At 45.3% G+C, this 19,453-nt stretch overlaps 1 protein-coding gene and 1 long non-coding RNA gene across 6 annotated transcripts in view; both read left to right on the top strand.

Moving 5' to 3' along the window:
- MGAT5 (alpha-1,6-mannosylglycoprotein 6-beta-N-acetylglucosaminyltransferase) overlaps positions 1 to 19,453 on the top strand; it is a 340,039-nt gene that overhangs the window by 311,394 nt on the left and 9,192 nt on the right. For all 5 annotated transcript variants that reach the window (XM_058664413.1, XM_058664415.1, XM_058664414.1 and 2 more), the window contains 3 exons: positions 1,056 to 1,202; positions 7,389 to 7,505; positions 13,224 to 13,298. In XM_058664413.1, the coding sequence (XP_058520396.1) occupies positions 1,056 to 1,202; positions 7,389 to 7,505; positions 13,224 to 13,298 (339 nt within the window). The remainder of the gene's footprint in view (positions 1 to 1,055; positions 1,203 to 7,388; positions 7,506 to 13,223; positions 13,299 to 19,453) is intronic.
- On the top strand, positions 16,556 to 19,354 carry LOC131480359 (uncharacterized). The gene is made up of 3 exons (XR_009245430.1): positions 16,556 to 16,801; positions 18,934 to 19,230; positions 19,263 to 19,354. It is a non-coding gene; the product is annotated as an uncharacterized LOC131480359 (long non-coding RNA).

Here is a 19,453-nt window from a genome sequence, read left to right on the forward strand (position 1 = left end):
GAGGAAGCCACTGTCCTGGGGCCCATTTGGATTTTGTCCCGTGTTGGGTCTCTAGGGACTAGAATGCATTTAGAACTGGTTTCTCGGCATGGCTAGGGCAAGCACAGGATTCATTCGTTTATTTTTAAAATAGGTATTATTAGAAAGCCACAGGACAGGGAGAATCTGTTACTCCCCCAGGGCCCTCCAACAGTAGGACAGGTGCCCTCAGCCACTAGTTTCTGGGAGGTATTGTGTCAGTTTTTGTCACGGCTGGCGGCAGCTCCCTGCTGCGAGACGTGGAATGCGTGTTTCTGCTGCCATCTGTCGCCCGCCGCGGGGACCGCACCCCATTTGCTTTCTTGGGGAATGGGGGGAGCCGCGCCTTGCAGGCTTAGGCGCTCTCAGCCACCCTTCTCTGAACCTGCCCTGAATGCGGGATTGTTGGTGTCCCACCCCCACCCCGCCACGCACCAGTAAACAGCCCATTGTGAAAGCCTGTGTTTACGGACCTGTCATCGTTTTAACAGCAGTCGCATTTGAACTGCAATCAAACCCAGCCAGTGACCTTTCTGTCCCTTTGAGTAACGGCCCTCAAAGAGTCCTTGTTCCCTGGGTTCAATGAAGAAAGCTTCTGTTTAGTTAAGTGCATGTTTTTCCAGCCGTGTCTCCTGGTGACTGACAGACAGATTAGTGTTGGCTCTCTGTTTTGTTGTGTTGTTGTTGTTGTTTTTCTTTTAAGTCTCTGACTTCTCTGCCCCCTTCCGACCCTCACCCCCACAACACACACACACACACACACACACACACACACACACACACACACACACACACTTCCTTGCTTAGTGGACAAAAGGAATATACCAGCCAAGCAGCCTCCTCTGAGAGTCCCCTGGTGAAGTTGTTGGGATCCTGGTCCGAGCTGGCTTAGCTCTGCCCCTCCGCTCCAGGGTCTGGGAGCCTTCCAGTGTGTGTGCTACGCACAGGAAGACTGCTGGATAGCCCCAGGGAGCCAGGGACGCCAGGCCTGACTGACTGACCAGTGCTTACCCACTGTGTGTTTCTGTGTCCCACAGTTGTTCGTTGGACTTGGGTTTCCTTACGAGGGACCAGCTCCTCTGGAGGCCATCGCAAATGGATGCGCTTTTCTGAATCCCAAGTTCAACCCGCCAAAAAGCAGCAAGAACACGGACTTTTTCATCGGCAAGCCGACTCTGAGAGAGGTAAGTGCTTGTCACCATCATGCCACGTGCGTGAGCTGATACAGATGATTGCTACTTAGGGAGTGCTAATGAGTTGTTCATTGACCTCTGTGGGGGGCTGGTTCCAAGCCTCTCCGTGGACATCAACATCTTCAGATGCTCAAAACTTTTCATGGGATAATATAGACTTTGTGCACTTCCTCTGTATACTTTTTATTTTTACAAGCAATCAGTTCTCATGGATGATTGATTAATGGATTACAATACAAGGTCTTATTATAAAAGATACAAATAATTAGGAAGTGCATTAAGGTGTAATACACAGAAAAAATCCTTAGATTTGACATCGTATTATCTTATATTAGAGCAAACATATGGTATCTGACCTTTTGGGATTTGGCTCATTTCCCTTAGCATCATGGTCCCCAGCTTGGCCACAAGCAATTGTAGTTCATTTTCTTAATAGCTGAGTAGTATTCCATGAGTAGATGAACCACAGTTTGTTTATCTAGTCCTCTGTTGATGGGCATTTCGGTTGCTTCCATGTTTTTGTGGTTATTGATTGTGGTGCAGTGAACATAGGGGTGCACATTGCTTTCTCATGTAACAAATCTTTTGAATTTATTCCTAGAAATGGTATTGCAGGGTCATATGGTAGGTAGATTTTCAGTTTCTTAAGTATTCTCCATACTGACTTCCATAGTGGTTGCACCAGCGTGCAATCCCACCAACAGTGGAATAGGGTTCCTTTTCGCCCCTGCAACTTCGCCAGCAGTGGTGTTGTAGTTTTCTGTATGTGGGCCATTCTTACTGGAGTTAAGTGGAACTTCAGTGTTGCCTTTATTTGAATTTCCCTTATTGCCGGGGGCTTGAGCATTTTTTCATATGCTTCTAACCATTTGGATTTGATCCTTTGAAAAGTGTCTGCCCATTTCCCTTGCCCATTTCTTGACTGGTTTGTTTTGTTGTTATGGTTGTTCTGGTGTTCTTTGTGTATTCTGGATATTAGCCCCTTGTCTCCTGTGTAGTGTGCAAAGATCTTCTTCCATTCTGTTGGTTACATTTTTACTTTGTTGATTGCTTCCTTTGCTGTGCAGAAGCTTCTTGGCTTAATGTAGTCCCATTTGTTAATTTTGGTCTTGACTTTCTTTGCTTTTGATGATTTTTCTAGGAAGTCAGTACCTACACCTATATCTTGCAGACTGTTTCCAACTTTTGTTTCCAAACGTTTGATGGTTTCTGGGTATAGGTTTAGATGTTTTATCCATTTAGATTTGATCTTTGTGTATGGTGAAAGGTGTAGGTCTTCTTTCTTATTCCTGCAGGCAGTTAACCAGTTGTTCCAACACCATTTATTGAAGAGACCTTCCTTTTTCCCTGGATTGTTTTCTGTTTTCTTGTCGAAGATTAGATGGCTGTGCGTGTGTGGGTTCTCTTCTAGTGTTTCTATTCCACTGCATTGGTCTTCTCTGTTTCTGTGCCAGGACCAGGCTGTTTTGATAACTACTGCCCTGTAGTATGTCCAAAGGTCTGGGATTGTGATCCCTCCCGCTAGGTTCTTATTCTTCAGGATGATTCTGGCTGTTCGTGGTTTTTTATGTTTCCAGATGAACCTTTGTATCATTTTTTCCAGCTCTGTGAAGAATGCTCTTGGTGTTTTGATTGGAGTCGCATTGAATGTCTGTACTGTTTTTGGTGGTGTGGACATTTTGGTGATGCTGAATCCGCCCGTCCAGGAACTTGGTGTATTTCTCCACAGTTTGAAATCTTCTTCTGTTTCTTTTCTTAATGTTTTGTGGTTTTCCTCATAGAGACCTTCCACATCTTTTGTTAGGTTTATTCCTAGATATTTCATTTTCTTCTCTGTTATTTTCAAGGATACCATGCTGGTTAGTTCTTTTTTTCTACCTGCAGTTGTTTGTATACACTATGGCTGTTGATTTCTGTTCATTGATTTTGAACCCTGCCACTTTACTGAACTCTCGTATAAATTCTAGTAGTCTCTTTATTGAGTCTCTTGGTTCTCCTGTGTTTAAAATCATGTCATCCACAAGCAGAGATAGCTTGACTTCCTCGTTTCCAACTTGAATTCCTTTGATTTCTTTTTCTTGTCTAATAGCATTCGGGGGTACTTCCAGTACTATGTTAAGTAGCAATGGCAATAGTGGACATGCTCATCTTGTTCTAGATCTTAGTGGGAAGGCTTCCAATCTTTCCTCATTGAGTATGATGCTGGCATTGGGCTTTTCATATTTTGCTTTGATTATGTTGTGGATTGTTCCTTCTACGCCTACCTTACTTAGAGTTTTTAGCATGAAGTGGTATTGGATTTTATCAAAAGCTTTTTCTGCATCTATTGAAACTATCAAATGATTCTTATTCAATTTTTGATGTCATATATCGCATTTATTGATTTCCGAATGTTAAATTATCTCTGCATGCTGGGCGTGCATCCCACCTGGGTGTCACAGACAGTGGCTTAACCCACTACGTCACTTGTACCACTACACCAGTTTCAACCTTACTTTTACATCAAACTAATTTTTCAAGCTACAATGTCTGTACAAATGGGGAAAAATTCCCTAATATAGCATAGTCAACTCAAGTTCCATTTCAATATAAATTAGATCTTTATCCTAGTATCTGGTAGCATATTAGTAAGTTCTCAAGCATTATTCTGACATTTTGTAAACCTTTAGAAATTCTCTGGCTTCAGGGTTTTTTCTCCCATAATTGTGAACACATATTCTCCTGGGAAGATTGAATACCCACTCTGAAGTAATGTCTCATATTTAATAAGATTTTCATTACTTCTACAAAGTATATGCCAGTAAATTTACTGATATGGGTATACAACAGAGTAGCTGAGGTCAGGCAATCCTCAATAAATTAACCGAGAGGACCATAAGATCCAGAGGGGCTAAGGAATCACAAAAGGCCTTACTCATAAAACTAAGTAACCCTTTATAAATGGAAATGAATAAATGATAATGGCTCAGCACTTCACAGCATCCTAGTGCTTGGAGCAACCTTGTAAATAAGCAGGGACCCTGGGCAGGGGGAGACGGAGGAGTCAGCTAATGTGTAAATCGTAACATTGATGGCAAGTTTAATTTACCCCAGTACCAGTGGAAGAACTAATTAGGTTGTTCTTCAGGCCACAAAATGAAAATGATGTGACACTGCATTCCTCTGCAGAAAAGGTCTAATACAGGCATAAATTCATTTTGGGTTATATATATTTTTTTCCTTTGTAGTGTTGGCAAGTTTTAAGGGGGCGATTAAAAGGCTGGTGTTTGCATCAAGCTGTTGTTGGTCTGTGTCATAAGTACTCAGTGGCATCTTTTAAATCGCCTTCATCCTCTGTAATGGCCAAAGCTACTAAGTGCTTGAAGGACCGGGGTTTGAATTTAGCTCTGCTGCTTTCTGGCTGTATGGTTTGCGAAAGAAAAAGGGCGTAAATCCCTCTTGGCCTCAAAATCCTCCTTAGTATGTGAGAAACCTGGAAATTAAGGCATGCCCACGGGACCAGCACAGGGACAGCCCAGCCTGGCGCTCCCTCCACATTAGCTTAATCCAGTGTACATGCAGAGAAAGAGATGGAGGCTTCTACAGTCCCAGGGGGCTGCCAAGGGTCTGTCATTTGATCCCTGGAGACTGGCCAGAAAAGTGGCAACTGAGGAGACGTGACTTGGGATTAACACAGATGGAAGCAGAAATGAGCTAACCTGCTGCCCTTCAGACTGTGAGGGCTGTGGCAGGTTGCCTGCAAAGGCTGGTGGCCGGACCAGGGACAGGTGGCTGGGGTGTGCTGCCTCGAGCAGTACATACCACTGATGTGTAGGATACCGAGAGTTGTGGCAAAGAGCAAGATGAAATGGTGCAAGGTGTGTCATCCAGCCCTCTGAGTGGGTTTGTGTCCAAAGAAAAATGAGAGGACAGCTCGGTCTCCACACATGCATTATCAGGGAGTTGGATTGGCAGTAGAACAGGCAGGACTCAGATGGGATGTCAACATCACAATCATGCCTTAACCTGCTGTGCTACATTGCCAGCCCACAATATCTCCTTTTCTCATAAATTTATCATCTGTTTCTCTTCTGAGGCACAATCTGTAAAAGATGTCACATTTACTACATTTGTGATTCCATATATGAATTCCAAAAATTTTTTCATAACGCTAATATAAAGAACTAAGAAGAAAATAATTTCTTATACAGTGCAGGTTGGATATTCCTTTTCCACATTTCTTGGGACCAGAAATTCATTTATGATTTCTTGGATTTTGGAGGCTTTTGAGTATTTGCATATGCATAATGTGATATCCTGAGGAAGGGACCCAAGGGTATCGTCAGCTTCTCATTATTACAGCTGAAACATCCAAGAGACGCTGCTTAGGAAGGAAGAAGGCCTGTTTCAGAAGTGGGTTTTGGAAGTTCACCATCCCAGAATCAGATACTGCCTTAGTCTGGCATCTGGTGAGGAGGAAGGCTGATGACAGCTGTCTGTCTGCTGGGAAAGGTCACATGGCAAGCCCTGGAGCACAGAGCGAGCGAGTATGCTGAACTAGGCTTCTATAGCCCACCCCTGGTGACCGTGCCCCGGCAACCTGGAAACCACCTGTGGGGCCCACCTCCAAGAATTTGACCCTTATTCTGTTCAAATAACCCATTAGGCTTTGGCAGCCAAGCCCTTATGGCCTGGGAAAGCAATAGATGGCTCAGGTCTTTGGCTTCCAGCACGTGCATAGGAGACCTGAGGAGGAAGCTCCAGGTTCTGATTTAGGATCAGCACAGGTCTGGCAGTTGTGTCCATTTTGGTAGTGAACCAGCAGGTAGAAAATCTTTCTCTTTGTCTCTCCTTTCTGTGACTCTGCCTTTCAAATTAAAAATAAAATAAAATAAATCTTAAAACACTGGATTCCTGAGGAGTTCCCTTTTCCAAAGTACCAGAATGCACTCTTGGTTTCTTTGGCCATATTTTATTCTTAAAATAAAACTTCCTTTAAGACAAGCCCCACCCTTTCTTGCTGTTCAGATTACAAGCTGTCTTTGTCAGTTTGAAAGTCTGGTGTCATTAACAGTTGTACCTAAAGCCATCATAAAAATTCTGTGCTTTACAAAGAATTTTTTTTCATCCTCCTAGAACTTCACAGCGTTGATTTTTGGTGTAGCTTTCCATGCTTACCTGTGTGGCCTAGATAGGGCAATACATACTGATTTGCTCTCAATGACTGTCAGGGCAGGGCTATGCCTGAGAGTGGATGTTCTTGAGGGACAGATGTATTTTTGTCATCTGATTATGACATCTCTCCTCTTACTCCCAGTGGGATTTGAGATGTGCAGCCATCAGGGTTTGTCATCTGCTTGGAAATGCTGAGGGCAATTTGCTACTCACATGAAAGGATGAGAATGTCTTGACATGCATCCGCACACAGCTCAGTGCTGTCAAATGTGTCTGGCTGGGTTGGCCAGGTGTTAGGGTTCAGAGGGTGAAAAAGCTACAGTGCTGCACCCCCTATTGGAGCAGCAGTTTGAGCCGCGGCCACTCTGCAGCCGGTCTAGCTCCCTGCCAATGCACCTGGGGAGCAGTGATGAAGGAGCCAGCACTTGCGTCCCTGCCTCCTACGCCCAGTGTGTGGGAGATGCCGGAGTCCTGGCTTCTGCTGTAGGAATTGGGGGTAAGGGAAGGGATGGACAATCTCTCACGTCTCTTCCTCTCCTTCTCTGTCACTCTGCCTTTCCAATAAGTAACTTTCTATAAAATATAAAACAATGTTTATCGAGCACAGTAAGTTTTTTTTTGTTGTTGTTAAAAAGACATCACTGTGGAGTGGGGGGAGGTGGGGTATGGTGGCATAACATTCTAATTCTCAGGCTGTCATGCTGATATCCCACATGGGTACCATTTCAAGTCCTGGCTGCTCCACTTCTGATCCAGCTCCCTGCTTATGGCCTAGGAAAGCAGTGGAAAGGCCTTGGCCTCTGCACCACATGGGAAACATAAAAGAGGCTCCCAGTCCCCAGCTTCAGCCAGGCCCGTCTCTGACCATTGCAGCCATTTGGGGAGTTGATGCAGCGCTTGAAGGACTTCTTTCCCTTTGTCTGCGTCTCTCTGTCTCTCTGAATTTTAAGTAAAATAAATAAATCTTTTAAAAGGAGGATGAGAAGACTGTGGAGCTAAGGCATTCGTTTTTTTCTTTTCCAGCTGACGTCCCAGCATCCTTACGCTGAAGTGTTCATCGGCCGACCACACGTTTGGACTGTGGACCTCAACAATCAGGAGGAAGTAGAGGACGCAGTGAAAGCAATTTTAAATCAGAAGGTAGCTGTTCTTCTTTTTTTTTTCCCCCCCCTCCTACTTGTCCCCATTTCTCACTGGAGCTGGCTTGCATGCAGAGCATCCCAGGCCCCAGGTTTAACTCAGTACCACTTTCCCATGTTAGCTAGACCCTGGAATCGAAAAACAGCTGGGCCTTAGGCTTTGGCTCAGGGGTCACATGGATGTCCTGCAAAGTGGAAACAGCTGCTGTCCAGATGTGGCCGTAGGTTTTCTGGGCCCTAATAATGTGGTTCCTGGGTCCTGAGTGCAGCATCTGGGGCTTGGATTGTACTTGTTCCTGTGATCTGTCCCCTTCATGTCACACTGCCACAGTGGTAAAAGCATAGGTGTGATTCTCTTAGAGAAAAGAAGGAGGAGGAGGACTAAGGAAACCCTGGGGAATCTTTTGCTAGAGCACCTGTTTGTGAAGATTTTTTTTTCCCTTTGGCCTAAACAATTTGTAGAATTTTATAAGAACTTCTGAACTTGAATCAGCAATTTAGCAAGTACCAGTTATGCACAGAGCTCCCCGTGAGCCACTTAAGGGGGCAGACGGCATTGCATCCGTGAACCTGACCTCAGCTGATTCCTGCCGGTAGAAATCTGGCCATCCAGTGAGGCTCACTCACCCCAGAACTGCCCTGGGCTCTCTCATGTGCAAGTTGCCCTTGTCCTTGTACTTGGGTACTTTTAAAACATGGAAAAAGAAGTTGAAAACTGAGTTCATTTTGTAGTTTTTAACCCACGTGTAGGTTTTTTTTCCCCCGTGCTATACATCTTCCCTGAACTCTTTGAAGTATTGTTGTATGTTCTCTGTCAAAAGCAGCATGCGGTCTGTAGGAGGGGCCATGATAAGATGTTTTCTGTGGAGTAAGTAGGAATTTGCAGAGCAAAACTGAAGAGCAGAGCTTACAGTACTGTTGAGTAAATAGGAAGAGGTTAGAAGAGTGTGAATCCCAGCAGGTGCACATACCTTGCCTATGAGAAGGTCATCTTGACTCTTGGAAAATAGAATGCTAGCAACTCTATGCCCACTGTGCTGCTGATTTCACTACATTCAGAACATTCTTGAGCCAGCAAGAATACCTGATGCATATTCCGTGCCCTGCCCACTTAAAGCTGGGATGGTTGTTAGGTTTTGAGGTAGCTGTGAGCTCCCTACTGGTGGCAGGGGCAGCCACCATTCCCAGCCACCCCCACAGGATGGTTTTTCCCATGGAATCAGGCAGCCCGGCTTGCTTCAGTATGCAGGCTCCTTGGTGCTTAGTGCCCTGGAGCTGTCACTCAGAGTATCACAAAGTCTGTGGCTTCCAGCAGCGGAGCTGTGCTTCCTGCTGGTCCTGGAGCTGAAAGTCCAAAATGAGCATGTCGGTGAGGTTGAGCCCGGGGAGAATGGTAACTTCTGTCTCATGGCCGCTGGTGAGCCCACGAGTGCTCTGCTTACAGTCCCAGAGCTTTAGTCCAGGCCTCAAGTGGCCTCTGCCTGTGGCTGTCTTGCTTTTGCACCGTGGACCAGGACCCACCCTAACTCGGCGTGATGCTCCTTGGTGTAGGTGTACCTGCACGATCCGTGTGGTCAGGACTTCACACACTTTCAGGGACACAGTCCAGCCTACCACTCTAAGTGCTCATGCCACTGAGGAGGAGGAGGCCTTTAAAGGCCAGGGGAGAGGCAGTCAACTTTGGATCACAGTCACGGAGTTCAAAGCTTTTTAGGACCTAGGTTCCTTTGTCAAAACACCACTAAGTGGGAATTTTCCAAAAGAAAGCATAGCAGGTGGGGTGCGGATAGCTGCTCAGCCCTCTCTCAGGCTGTTCTCCCTCCAAGCAGCATGCACAGCGCAGGTTAAAACCCTCCTCAGCCTCACTCCCAAAATGATTCCATCCCACTTGAAATAAGAATTAGAACAGCACCTTGCATGTTGAGAGAACCTCATTATGATCCTTCTGACCTTGTATGGCTCTATAGAGTTGGGATGGTTATTCATTTTTTTAAAGATTTATTTATTTTTATTGGAAAGACAGATATACAGAGAGGAGGAGAGACAAAGAGGAAGGTCTTCCGTCCAATGATTCACTCCCCAAGCAGCCACAACGGCCGGTGCTGAACCAATCCAAAGCCAGGAGCCAGGAACTCCCTCCAGGTCTCCCATTCAGGTGCAGGGTGAGGACTTTAACTGCTACGCTATTGCACTGGGCCCAGTTATTCATGTTTTAGAAGTGAAAATTAAGGCTTAAAGAATAAGATACAGAATTTACCCAAGATCATACAACCAGTAGCCACTAGTACCTGGAGTCACAACCAGATGTTTTTGACTAATTTGCTTAAATAAAATAAAATTTTAAAAGGAAATAAATGATTAAAATAGAGTACAGGGAAATATAAGAGTGGGACATAAAGACCGAACTGAATAAAAAAAATTTTCATGGAATTCACCATTCTTAATAAGCTATCAATAAAACAGGATCTAAAGATGGCTCACATGTTGGAATTATTAAACAGGAACTTTTATGCTCTGATGAGTATAAAAAAAATGGACAGCACATGTGATCAGATTCGGAGTTTGACCAGAGCGATGAGAACCTTTCTAACCCAATTTAAAAAAAAAGATAGAAATGTAAAATGTAAAATGTAATCTCAGAAATAAACAGTTCTTTTAGTGGGATTATTGGTAGTCTGTACCTAGCCTAATGTATATGTGTGTGACAGAGAGAGAGAACTGGAAGATATGTTGAACAGAAATTCTACAAATTAAAACACAGAAAAAGAATGAATGCAGAACAGAACATGGAATCTGAAGGACGGTATCAAGTATCCTCATTAACATGTGATTGGAATCTCATACAGCGAAGTAATTAGGACAAATGAACTATTTGAAAAGATAATGAAGAATTTTCCAGGGTTGATGAATGGCATCAGCCTGCAGACTCTAGGAGCCTGATGAATTCCAAGCAGGGCAAATACAAAGGGAAATACATGGTGGTGCTTTATAATCCACCTGCTGAAAAGCAAAGATAAGGGGGAGAACATCTTGAAAACATCCAGAGAAACTTCTCATTACACATAATGAAGATCATACATTGATCCCCAGAAGCCAGAACATGTAGGGCTTTTAAATTAAGCACTAGTGGGGATTTGGCTTTAGTAAAGAAGTGTGGCAGGAAGTTTTGACTAGGGGAGTAGCATGGTTTACATTGGTTTGCATTAGAATCCTAAACAGAAACCACAGCCTCTGCTGCGCTCAGAGTGTTATAGTCGCTCAAACCAGGGGAACCCAGACTCAAACCCCAGTGCCTACTTAGAGTATCTCTCATGGAACAATGCCAATCCAGCTGTTCAGTCAGACCATGAGAACTCTCTTAGGGAGGCTGATCTCAGAGAGTAGTTTCCAATGGAAATGTGAGTGGATGCTGATGGAGACAGGTGACTGGAAACATCCCCAGAGGAGTAATGTTGAAGACTGGAATTTAAGGCAAATTTTCAAGGCAAATAACTCCACAGTACACCCTTCAGGCAATCCTAAAAGTCCCTTTTTCACAAAACAATTTTTCCCACACCTAGCCCTACTTGGATTTCTGGGTGACAAGGTATGACTTTAGTATTCTCTTTCATCCATCCCCCAAAGAGGTTATGATTTTTCCATTAAGGTTCGATAGGTAGACATTTGCCTACCGTACATGCAAGAGCTACTGACTCATGAGTGTGTCAGGGCTGTGTGTCCTTGAAACCACAAATCTGGGGAGCTTTCCCATGCAGAGCCCTTTGTACATTCACAGCATGATGGCCAATGAACTCATGAACAGTTGCCTTTTGGGAACAGCTAATTCAACCTCACGACCTTTGAAACAACAATGTGGCCCCAAAGCAATGAAATGAGTCAGCACCCCTTTGGTTAACCTGGGTTGAGAGGAGGAGAGACCAGAGGAAGAAGTGTAAGTGGGGCATGATTCTGTATTCACTGTGTTGAGCTCTTGGAATTCATTCACTTCCATTCTTGCAGCAGATGCCCCCGGGAATAGGATGTCGCAGTGCCCCTGTGATTCCCAAATCCACGTGATCTGGATTTGTTCCTCTTGCCAAAAGTGGGCCACTGTTGTTTGTTTCACTCTTAATGTTCTACTTGTTCCTTCTATGAATTTTTGAGAGGAGAATATCTCCAAGACAGTTTTGGAAAGCTGCTAGACTTACCCATGGATTGAATAAGTAAACATGCTTTAAAAGCAAGAACAAATTTTTACAATTACATGGGAAAGAGCTGTCTGGGTCGGAGGGCCTAGTAAGTTGAAAAGCTTGCAACAAGGAGCAAGTTGAGAACATGAAAGTTGGTTCTTGAAAGGATGTTGAACCCTTGAGAGAATAGAGTGGCCTCTGTTCTAACAGAACCATTGGCCTTGAGGTTCCAGCACTTACGACTTGGCCGTTTTGAAATCTGTCTGGACATATGCGGGAGGTTCAGCCCCCATGACATACCATGTAGCTGTGAGCCTGGAGATGTATTAAAACTTCACAAAAGTTCAAGGGTAATATGTGCTACAGCACATCTGAAATGCTCACAATGACGTGGGCAGAGAGGATGCCCTGCAAGCTGTCCCTGCCAGTGACCATCCCATCATCAGCACACTCCAACCCAGATGCTATGGCCAGTGGTCCACCCCGTGGAGCTGAGATGAGTGTGTGACTAAGTGGGAGCGGGGACAGGTGTGTCGCTGTGTTCTTGGACTCTCAGAAGCTATAATGGATCGGATTGCTGATGATGTTCTAATGAGTGAAATATTCATTTCAGAGTAACAGTGTCTCTGAAATTGCAGGCCTCAATAGAATTGGCCAGTGCTGCATGGCAGAGATCAATCAGTGCTCCTTTCCTGAGGTATTATAGATTGATCAAGTTCCTCCCTGGTCCCACTGAAACACCCAGGGTTTCCTGCTCCCTTCAAACAAAGTCTGTGTTGCTTGGCATAGAAACCTCAAGGTGCTCACGGAAATCCAGTGACTCTCCTTGCCAGCCTTCATGATCCTGAGCTCCAGCCTCCTGCTGCTGTTTTTTCATTGTCACGTGTTCCAGAAAGTGTTTACCTGGAAACTATCATACCTTGGCCCTCCCAATCAGAGCTTGGTGGGATCATAATGGACCTTAAAAGAGTTGGACCTCCAGCTTCCCCCGCTGCACTCTGTGGCACATCACCACCCTGATGTTGCAGGATACATGCTAACTTCGCCTGTTAGCCAAACCAGTGTGATCTTGTTGTGGATCCCTGAACTTGTCTTTGCGTACCCTTCTCAGAGCAGTGGCCATGTACTCATGCACCAAGTACTTCCTATGTTCCTGAATGTGCCACACTAGGATCAGTCTTGGGTTGCAAAGATGATGTAGGAGTGACAACCCTGCCCCATGGAGCTTACCTACCAGCAGCCGATACCAGATCCTGAACTTTGACCTTCATGTAATTTCCATGACAGTGTAGGAGAAGTGGGTTTTCATATTCTTGTACATATGAGGTACTGGAGATGCAGGGATGATATGTAGATCGCCCAGGGTGTCCCACCTCGGAAGTAGAGCAAAGTTGAGAGATCCGTTGACGTCCAAGTGCACAGTTGTAGCACTTGGCTACATGTGCTGCCATGCAGTATGGGCATGTGTGTGTGTGTGTGAGTCTGGAGCTCCGGAAAGTGTGTGCATCCTGGGTCCTCCGTGCTCACAGTGCCATGTTCTGTGTCTGCAGATTGAGCCGTACATGCCGTATGAGTTCACATGCGAGGGAATGCTGCAGAGAATCAACGCCTTCATTGAAAAGCAGGTAAGACTCCTCCAGAGTCATTCTCAACCTTGTCCTGCCTCCTGTCACCCCAGAGGGCACTCAGTGACGGCTCAGAGCTGCCCATCTTTCTGTGGTTCCATCCTTCCTCTGTTGGAATCCTAAAGGCAGGACTTCCCTGAATTGTCCGGGAACCTGAGCATTCTAGAAGACTGAGAAGGAAAAAGGGCTGGACAGGCTCTTGGGGCCTCACCCGTCACTGTAAGAGAGACAAGGACCAAACTGGTGATTTCTAAGCATTCCTTTCATGACATATGCTGAACAATTCTAAACCCATTAGGAACTTTTAGTAATATTCAAAAATCCTCTTAAATAAGAGCTCTTTTTCTATGAAATCTAGATGTGTAAGACAGCTAGAAGTAGGACTTCAGTTCTGCAGAAGGGTGGGGTTGCCAAGAATCCTCCTTGCCCAATAGGGTTCGGAAGCTACGGTGTGAGCTGATAGTGAAGGCCGGCAGTGCCCTTGCTGGGATTTTATGTTTTATTTCCCTAAGCCACCAGAGCTGGAAATAGGCAGAATAAAAACCTACTCCATTCCCTCCCCACTTCTACCCCTTACCCCCACTGGCTAGAGGAGTATGAAACCTGAGCAGATTCCAGAAATAAGGAAATCTTCTGGAAGAGCAAAACAGAGTGCTTTAGGACCATCTGAGGTCCTTGTACAGTCAGGGGTGAAACTGCTGGCTGAAGACAGAACAAGGGTGTGAAAATGCAAGAAGGTTAGATAGCAGGTTCAAGGTGGGCGTCACACGAAGAATCCATGGCAGAACGTCCTGTGGGTTTTCCTGAGTGCTATTCCGGAGCGCAGCTACACCACAGCGTGTTCCTCCTTTCATCCACTGATGGACATCTGGTTCTTTCTGCCTTTTGATCATCATGACAAATGCTATTGGGAGCGTTCCCATGTGACCTTAGTGCGCATGTGTGCTGGTCGCCCCTGGTAGTGGAGGGGCGTGGCACCAGGTGGGTTTGTTTTTAGTTCTCAGCGAGCTTGCTGCCATGGATGTGGAAGCGAAGGGGTCTGCCAAGGCTGGTGCTGTTCTAAGATCCACAGCACCTGGCTGTTGCCTTTGTGCAGACATGCATGTACCTGCCTATGGAAGCAACCTAGAGGCCAGCTGGGTTCATGTCTCCTTCAGGGTCAGACAGCCCAGGCGAAGGAGGCAGGGTACCAGCCAGCAACCAAGGTGGCCTGGTGCTCAATACAAGAACACCCAGAGCATTTCTGGAAAATAGGATTAAAAGGCCGTCTGTTTACAATAAAAGGAAGCTAAAGCCCACATGTAGTATTTCCATAATAGACATTTTCCATAAATACTTTGTATACCTGGATTATGGGATATTTGCATCAAAATAAACTTCCTGGATCCGTGAACTTGTTGAAGCACACTTACGTTTATTGAACATGCCTTCTATGTCAACCTTGAATTTCCCAGCTGTAACACCGGTAACAAAAGTGCTACGTAGCTGCCGAGTGTGGCCCTACTCCCTTTTATATGGCCTGAAACCTGCCCCACCAAATCCTCCCTCTTTTCCTAAACTTCTTCACAGAAATCGGGACCTGTTTTTCTGCCATGGGCCATTTAGGTATTTGTAAAATCATTTGTGGGCCATATAGTTATCAACATAAAAATCAGTCTGCTGTAGGTTTCTTGAATTTTAAGTCCCATCCATGGTTGCCTTGGCTGGGTTAAACCCAGTGATTTCTTTGGTCTCATGTGGAACACAGGCCCTTTGTTCTCCACTTCTGGGAACCCACCCCCAGACCTTTATATCTAAGATGTCTTCTTCATTCCAAACCATGTCGATTTCCATGGAAATCAAACACAAAAACTCATTGGAAAAATGAAATGAAGAAATGAAAAGCTTCGTTTTTTTGTGCGAAAAGAATTACCAACCCACGCAGTGTATTCAGAATGTATATATCCCATGAACTTTTTTAGGGCTCTTTGCACATGTGGATTTCAGATTTTTTGCCGCCAAATCAATGTGCCTATTAATTCTAATCTTCCATGAACATTTTGAAAAATGCTTATGTTCTTCAGACTTCTGCTTGAGGGCTGTACGTTTAACAGACTTGTGCTCTGTTAAAGATTTGGCTGTCTGAGTGGAGTAAGGACTTTATGGTAACAACCTCATCATGAAGCACTTCCATCCTCTTTCAACCTCTTCTGTTTCTGTTGTTGTGTTTTGCTTCAAACCAGGTTACCTTTCCCACCTGGCATAGGCCACCAGGAGGGAGGGACAAGCCAGCCCCGTACACAGCACTGGCCTCCTGAACAAAGCCCACCTGTCTCCCCCATCTTGAGATTTCTGATTGAAATCCTCCAAGCTGCCCCTTCCCCTCAGTGCCAAAGGCCCTCTCCTCTGGCAGAGATCCCCAAGGGTTTGTGCACGGTGACCCTTGGGTACATTTGTTGAGAAGACTGCTTTTTCTCATCAGTTGATTGTGCATGAACCTGCCCTAGTATGGTTGATGGTTGCTCCATGGACATCACTGATTAGTGAAGCACATTTTAGAGAAATCTGGTAGCCAGTTGTAAGAATTGTTGGAAAGGATTGCAACTGGTCCGCATTTTCTGAGGGCTTGCTAACCTGATTGGAAATTGATATCTCATTCTGCCTGCAAAGAAGCCTCGCTGTTTTGCAGTGGGCTTTCCTGCTTCTGCTGCTGTCAGATGCCCATGATGCCCATCCATGCAGCAGTATCGAACACCAGTTATAAAGCCCCATGTCAGTGATAAGCCACTAACTCCCATCCAACCTACAAAACCAAACTCACAAGTCCCCATCTCCACTTGCTGCTGTTCTACTCATCCCCTTCCATTAGTCTGTCCCTTTTTCTCCTCCAGGAACCCCTCTCACCCTGCTTGGGCATCTGCTGTATAATGGTTAAAGCACAGACCCTGCAGCAAACCGCTGAGCCCAAGGACTGTGCCTCCCAGGTGTTCATAACTCCCAGCACTCAGCCTGAGGGCTTGTTAGTTACACGTAAAGAGTGAGGAGACCTTCACAGCCAGCTGAACGGCCCCCACAGGCTGGCTGTGCACAGGTGCAGCCTGGGAGGTCATGTTGACTTCCTGACCATCTCTGCACCTGCTGTGGCCCTGCTGTCCCTTCACAGCCCTGTGGTTCTTGTCACTGTGTACCCAGGACCTCCTGGACCCCACCAACTCAAACTTCCTGCCCCTAATACACTACAAGCACAAGCCCGCATGCTGGCCTCCAGCCACCCAGAACGCTTGGTTCATCCGGGACATTGCTCTCTTCTCAGATACTCCCATATACATGTCCCACTCACTGCTTTCCTTCTCATTGGGTCGCCTGTCACCTGCCACCTTCTCAGGGAAGTGTCACCTGGTCACCCTCCCCACAACAATCTCATTGCTTTTTTTTTTATTGCAACACATCACATTCAAGTTACTTATTTTATTTTGCTAACTCCTTGCATGAATACAAGCTCTGTGAAGGCAGAAGCTTTTGAGGTTCCTCTTTATTATTATTATCAATTACATTGCATTATGTGACACAGTTTCATAGGCTGTGGGATTCCCCCAACCCCTCCCCGTGCCCTCCCCTCGTGGTGGATTCCTCCACCTTGTTGCGGTATTACAGCTCAAATTAAGTCAAGATTCTTTGCAAACATATACCAGGCATAGAGTTCAGCATCTTATTGTCCAGATAAATGCAACAGTTTCTTGGGGAGACCATCTCTGGTCTGAAGGTAGAGCTGGCAGAATATCATCCCGGCCAATTAAAAGCCCCAGCACAACATCAACCACAATTTACAACATTATGGAATTGATTGACCTGGTATTGAGTAATCAGTATGTTACAACAATGCAAGTTCTTAACCACATCCTGTGACTACTTCATGGACATTTCAATTTTTGTTTATACACAGAACCGGCTGCTATACACCTTAAAATGGCTATAGGATACCATTTAGCTGTCTCGTGTATATTTTCATTTTAATATTTAGCAGTTTATTGTGTTGAAGCATATTTTTTCTGAATTTGGCAGATTTTAGGATGGTCTAAACTGGGTTATAACTAACAGGGCATATGTCAACAGTTTAGGTGCAGAACAGTTTTAGGAGGGGTGTACAGAGAAATCTTCAATACCTCAGTGAGGAGTACCTAATCTTTGTGTCCTACCTAGTAAGGTATATGTGGATCTACACTGACCGTTTCCTGTCTGCTTCTAAGCTTTCCTTGTATTTCTCTGTCTATTCCAATTTTTTGGGTGGCAGGCTCCAGAGCGACCCTCATGGTCATTGCCAGAGAGGGTGGGGATCCAAAGTTGGAACTAAGTAAGGACCAGAGAAAACTCCTCTCCCTAGTCCCGAAGGAAGTTTACTATTCTGTTCTGCAGACCACTCAGGGCTCCTGGCTGTTGTTCCGATGACCTTGGATCCTGCAAGGAAGGATTTGGGCTTCTTCCATCCCATGTGGTAGATCCAAACGAGGCTGGGTGACCTCGGAGTTCTCGGCCTCTGAGGGCACTCCAGTTCCCCGTGTTCTCCTTGGCTGTTGGGATGTAGTCCTTGGTGCCTGTACTGATAGTCCTTGGTGAGGATCTGAGAGTCTTCAGGGCTGAGATACAAGCCTCCTCCTGTCCACCTGCTCCACTCTGCGGTCCCCCCGCCCCCGCTGTGTGCATATGACCTCCTGTTAAGAGGTTGTCAGGATCGCTCTTGATTCCCGCTATATGTCTTTGTAGTTTTACTATTGTCTAATGCTGATTCGAGTCTGTTGTCTATGAGTTACCTGTTATGTTCCCAATAGGTTATACTTCACGTGTTCTTCACACCTTTTAAGGAGATGAAAGCTTTCTCTGCTGTCCCACCCCTTTTCCGAGTAGCTTAGGGTCTTAAAAGTATATTAGGTTTTACAGTTCCTTGATGTAGATCATAAGCAGTCTGACTCACATTGATTGTTGATTCATAGATTACATCACATTATCTTATTGCATTAAATACAGGCTGTTTGAGGTTGAAATAATATTACAATATACAGGTACTATTTTCCGAATTGACATCTTTTCCTCTTATATTAAGGCAAACATGTGGTATTTAACCTTTTGGGATTGGCTCATTTCCCTTAGCATAATGGTTTCCAGTTGGGCCCATTTGGCCACAAAAAAAAACTGCATTTCTTTTTTTTTTTTTTTTTAATAGCTGAGTAGTATTCCATGGAGTAGATGAACCATAGCTTTCTTATCCAGTCTTCTGTTGATGGGCATTTCGGTTGCTTCCAAGTTTTTGCAATTACTGATTGTGTTGCTATGAACATAGGGGTGCATGTTGGTTTCTCGTGTAACAGGTGTTTTGGATATATTCCTAGGAGTGCTATTGCTGGATCATATGGTATGCAGATTTTGAGTTGTTTGAGTGTTCTCCATACTGATTTCCATAGAGGCTGTACAAGTCTGCCGTCCCACCAGCAGTGGAATAGGGCTCCCTTTTCCCCACATCCTCGCCAGCAAGTGTGGTTGGTGGTTTTTTGTATGTGTGCCATCCTTACTGGCGTTAGGTGGTACTTCATTGTTGCCTTCATTTGGATTTCCCTTACTGCCAGGGAACTTGAGCATTTTTTCATATGTTTGTTTGCCAGAGGTTCCTCTTATTCAGAGCTGCCACCTAGAGTAGTCCCTCGCTGGTGTTTCCCGACGGTGGCGGCCACTGGATAGATGCTGTCACTACTGTTGGCACTTTTCTGGGCACTTTGCGTGTTATAACTCATTTCCTGTCTTCTGCAGCCTTGTTGGTTTCTTCATTGGGCAGATAAGCAAGCTGAAGGCAGGAAAGACCGGCCCAGATTCCTGGAGGAGCTAAGATTCCAACCCAGGCAGTCTGATCTCTTGAGACTTTGGGCTTTCCTAACTTCTTTGCAACTATGTGTTGAGGTTGTGGGTGGGTGGATGGACAGACAGACAATTGGTCAGGTGGATGGATGGACAGACTCACAGGTAGACAGATGCTTAGAGAGGAGATAAGGCAGGCTGGCAGTGTCACGTTAGCTCATGCTGTGGTGAAACAAGAGACCACAGGCTTCCGTGAGTAACCAGCGGGCCTGCACTTGGTGGAGGAAGAGGCTGACGGCAGGGGCTTTCCTTCCCCTGTTCTCTGGGAGCAG

This window comes from Ochotona princeps, chromosome 5 (genome assembly GCF_030435755.1).
Source record: "Ochotona princeps isolate mOchPri1 chromosome 5, mOchPri1.hap1, whole genome shotgun sequence".
NCBI classification, from domain to species: Eukaryota; Metazoa; Chordata; class Mammalia; order Lagomorpha; family Ochotonidae; genus Ochotona; species Ochotona princeps.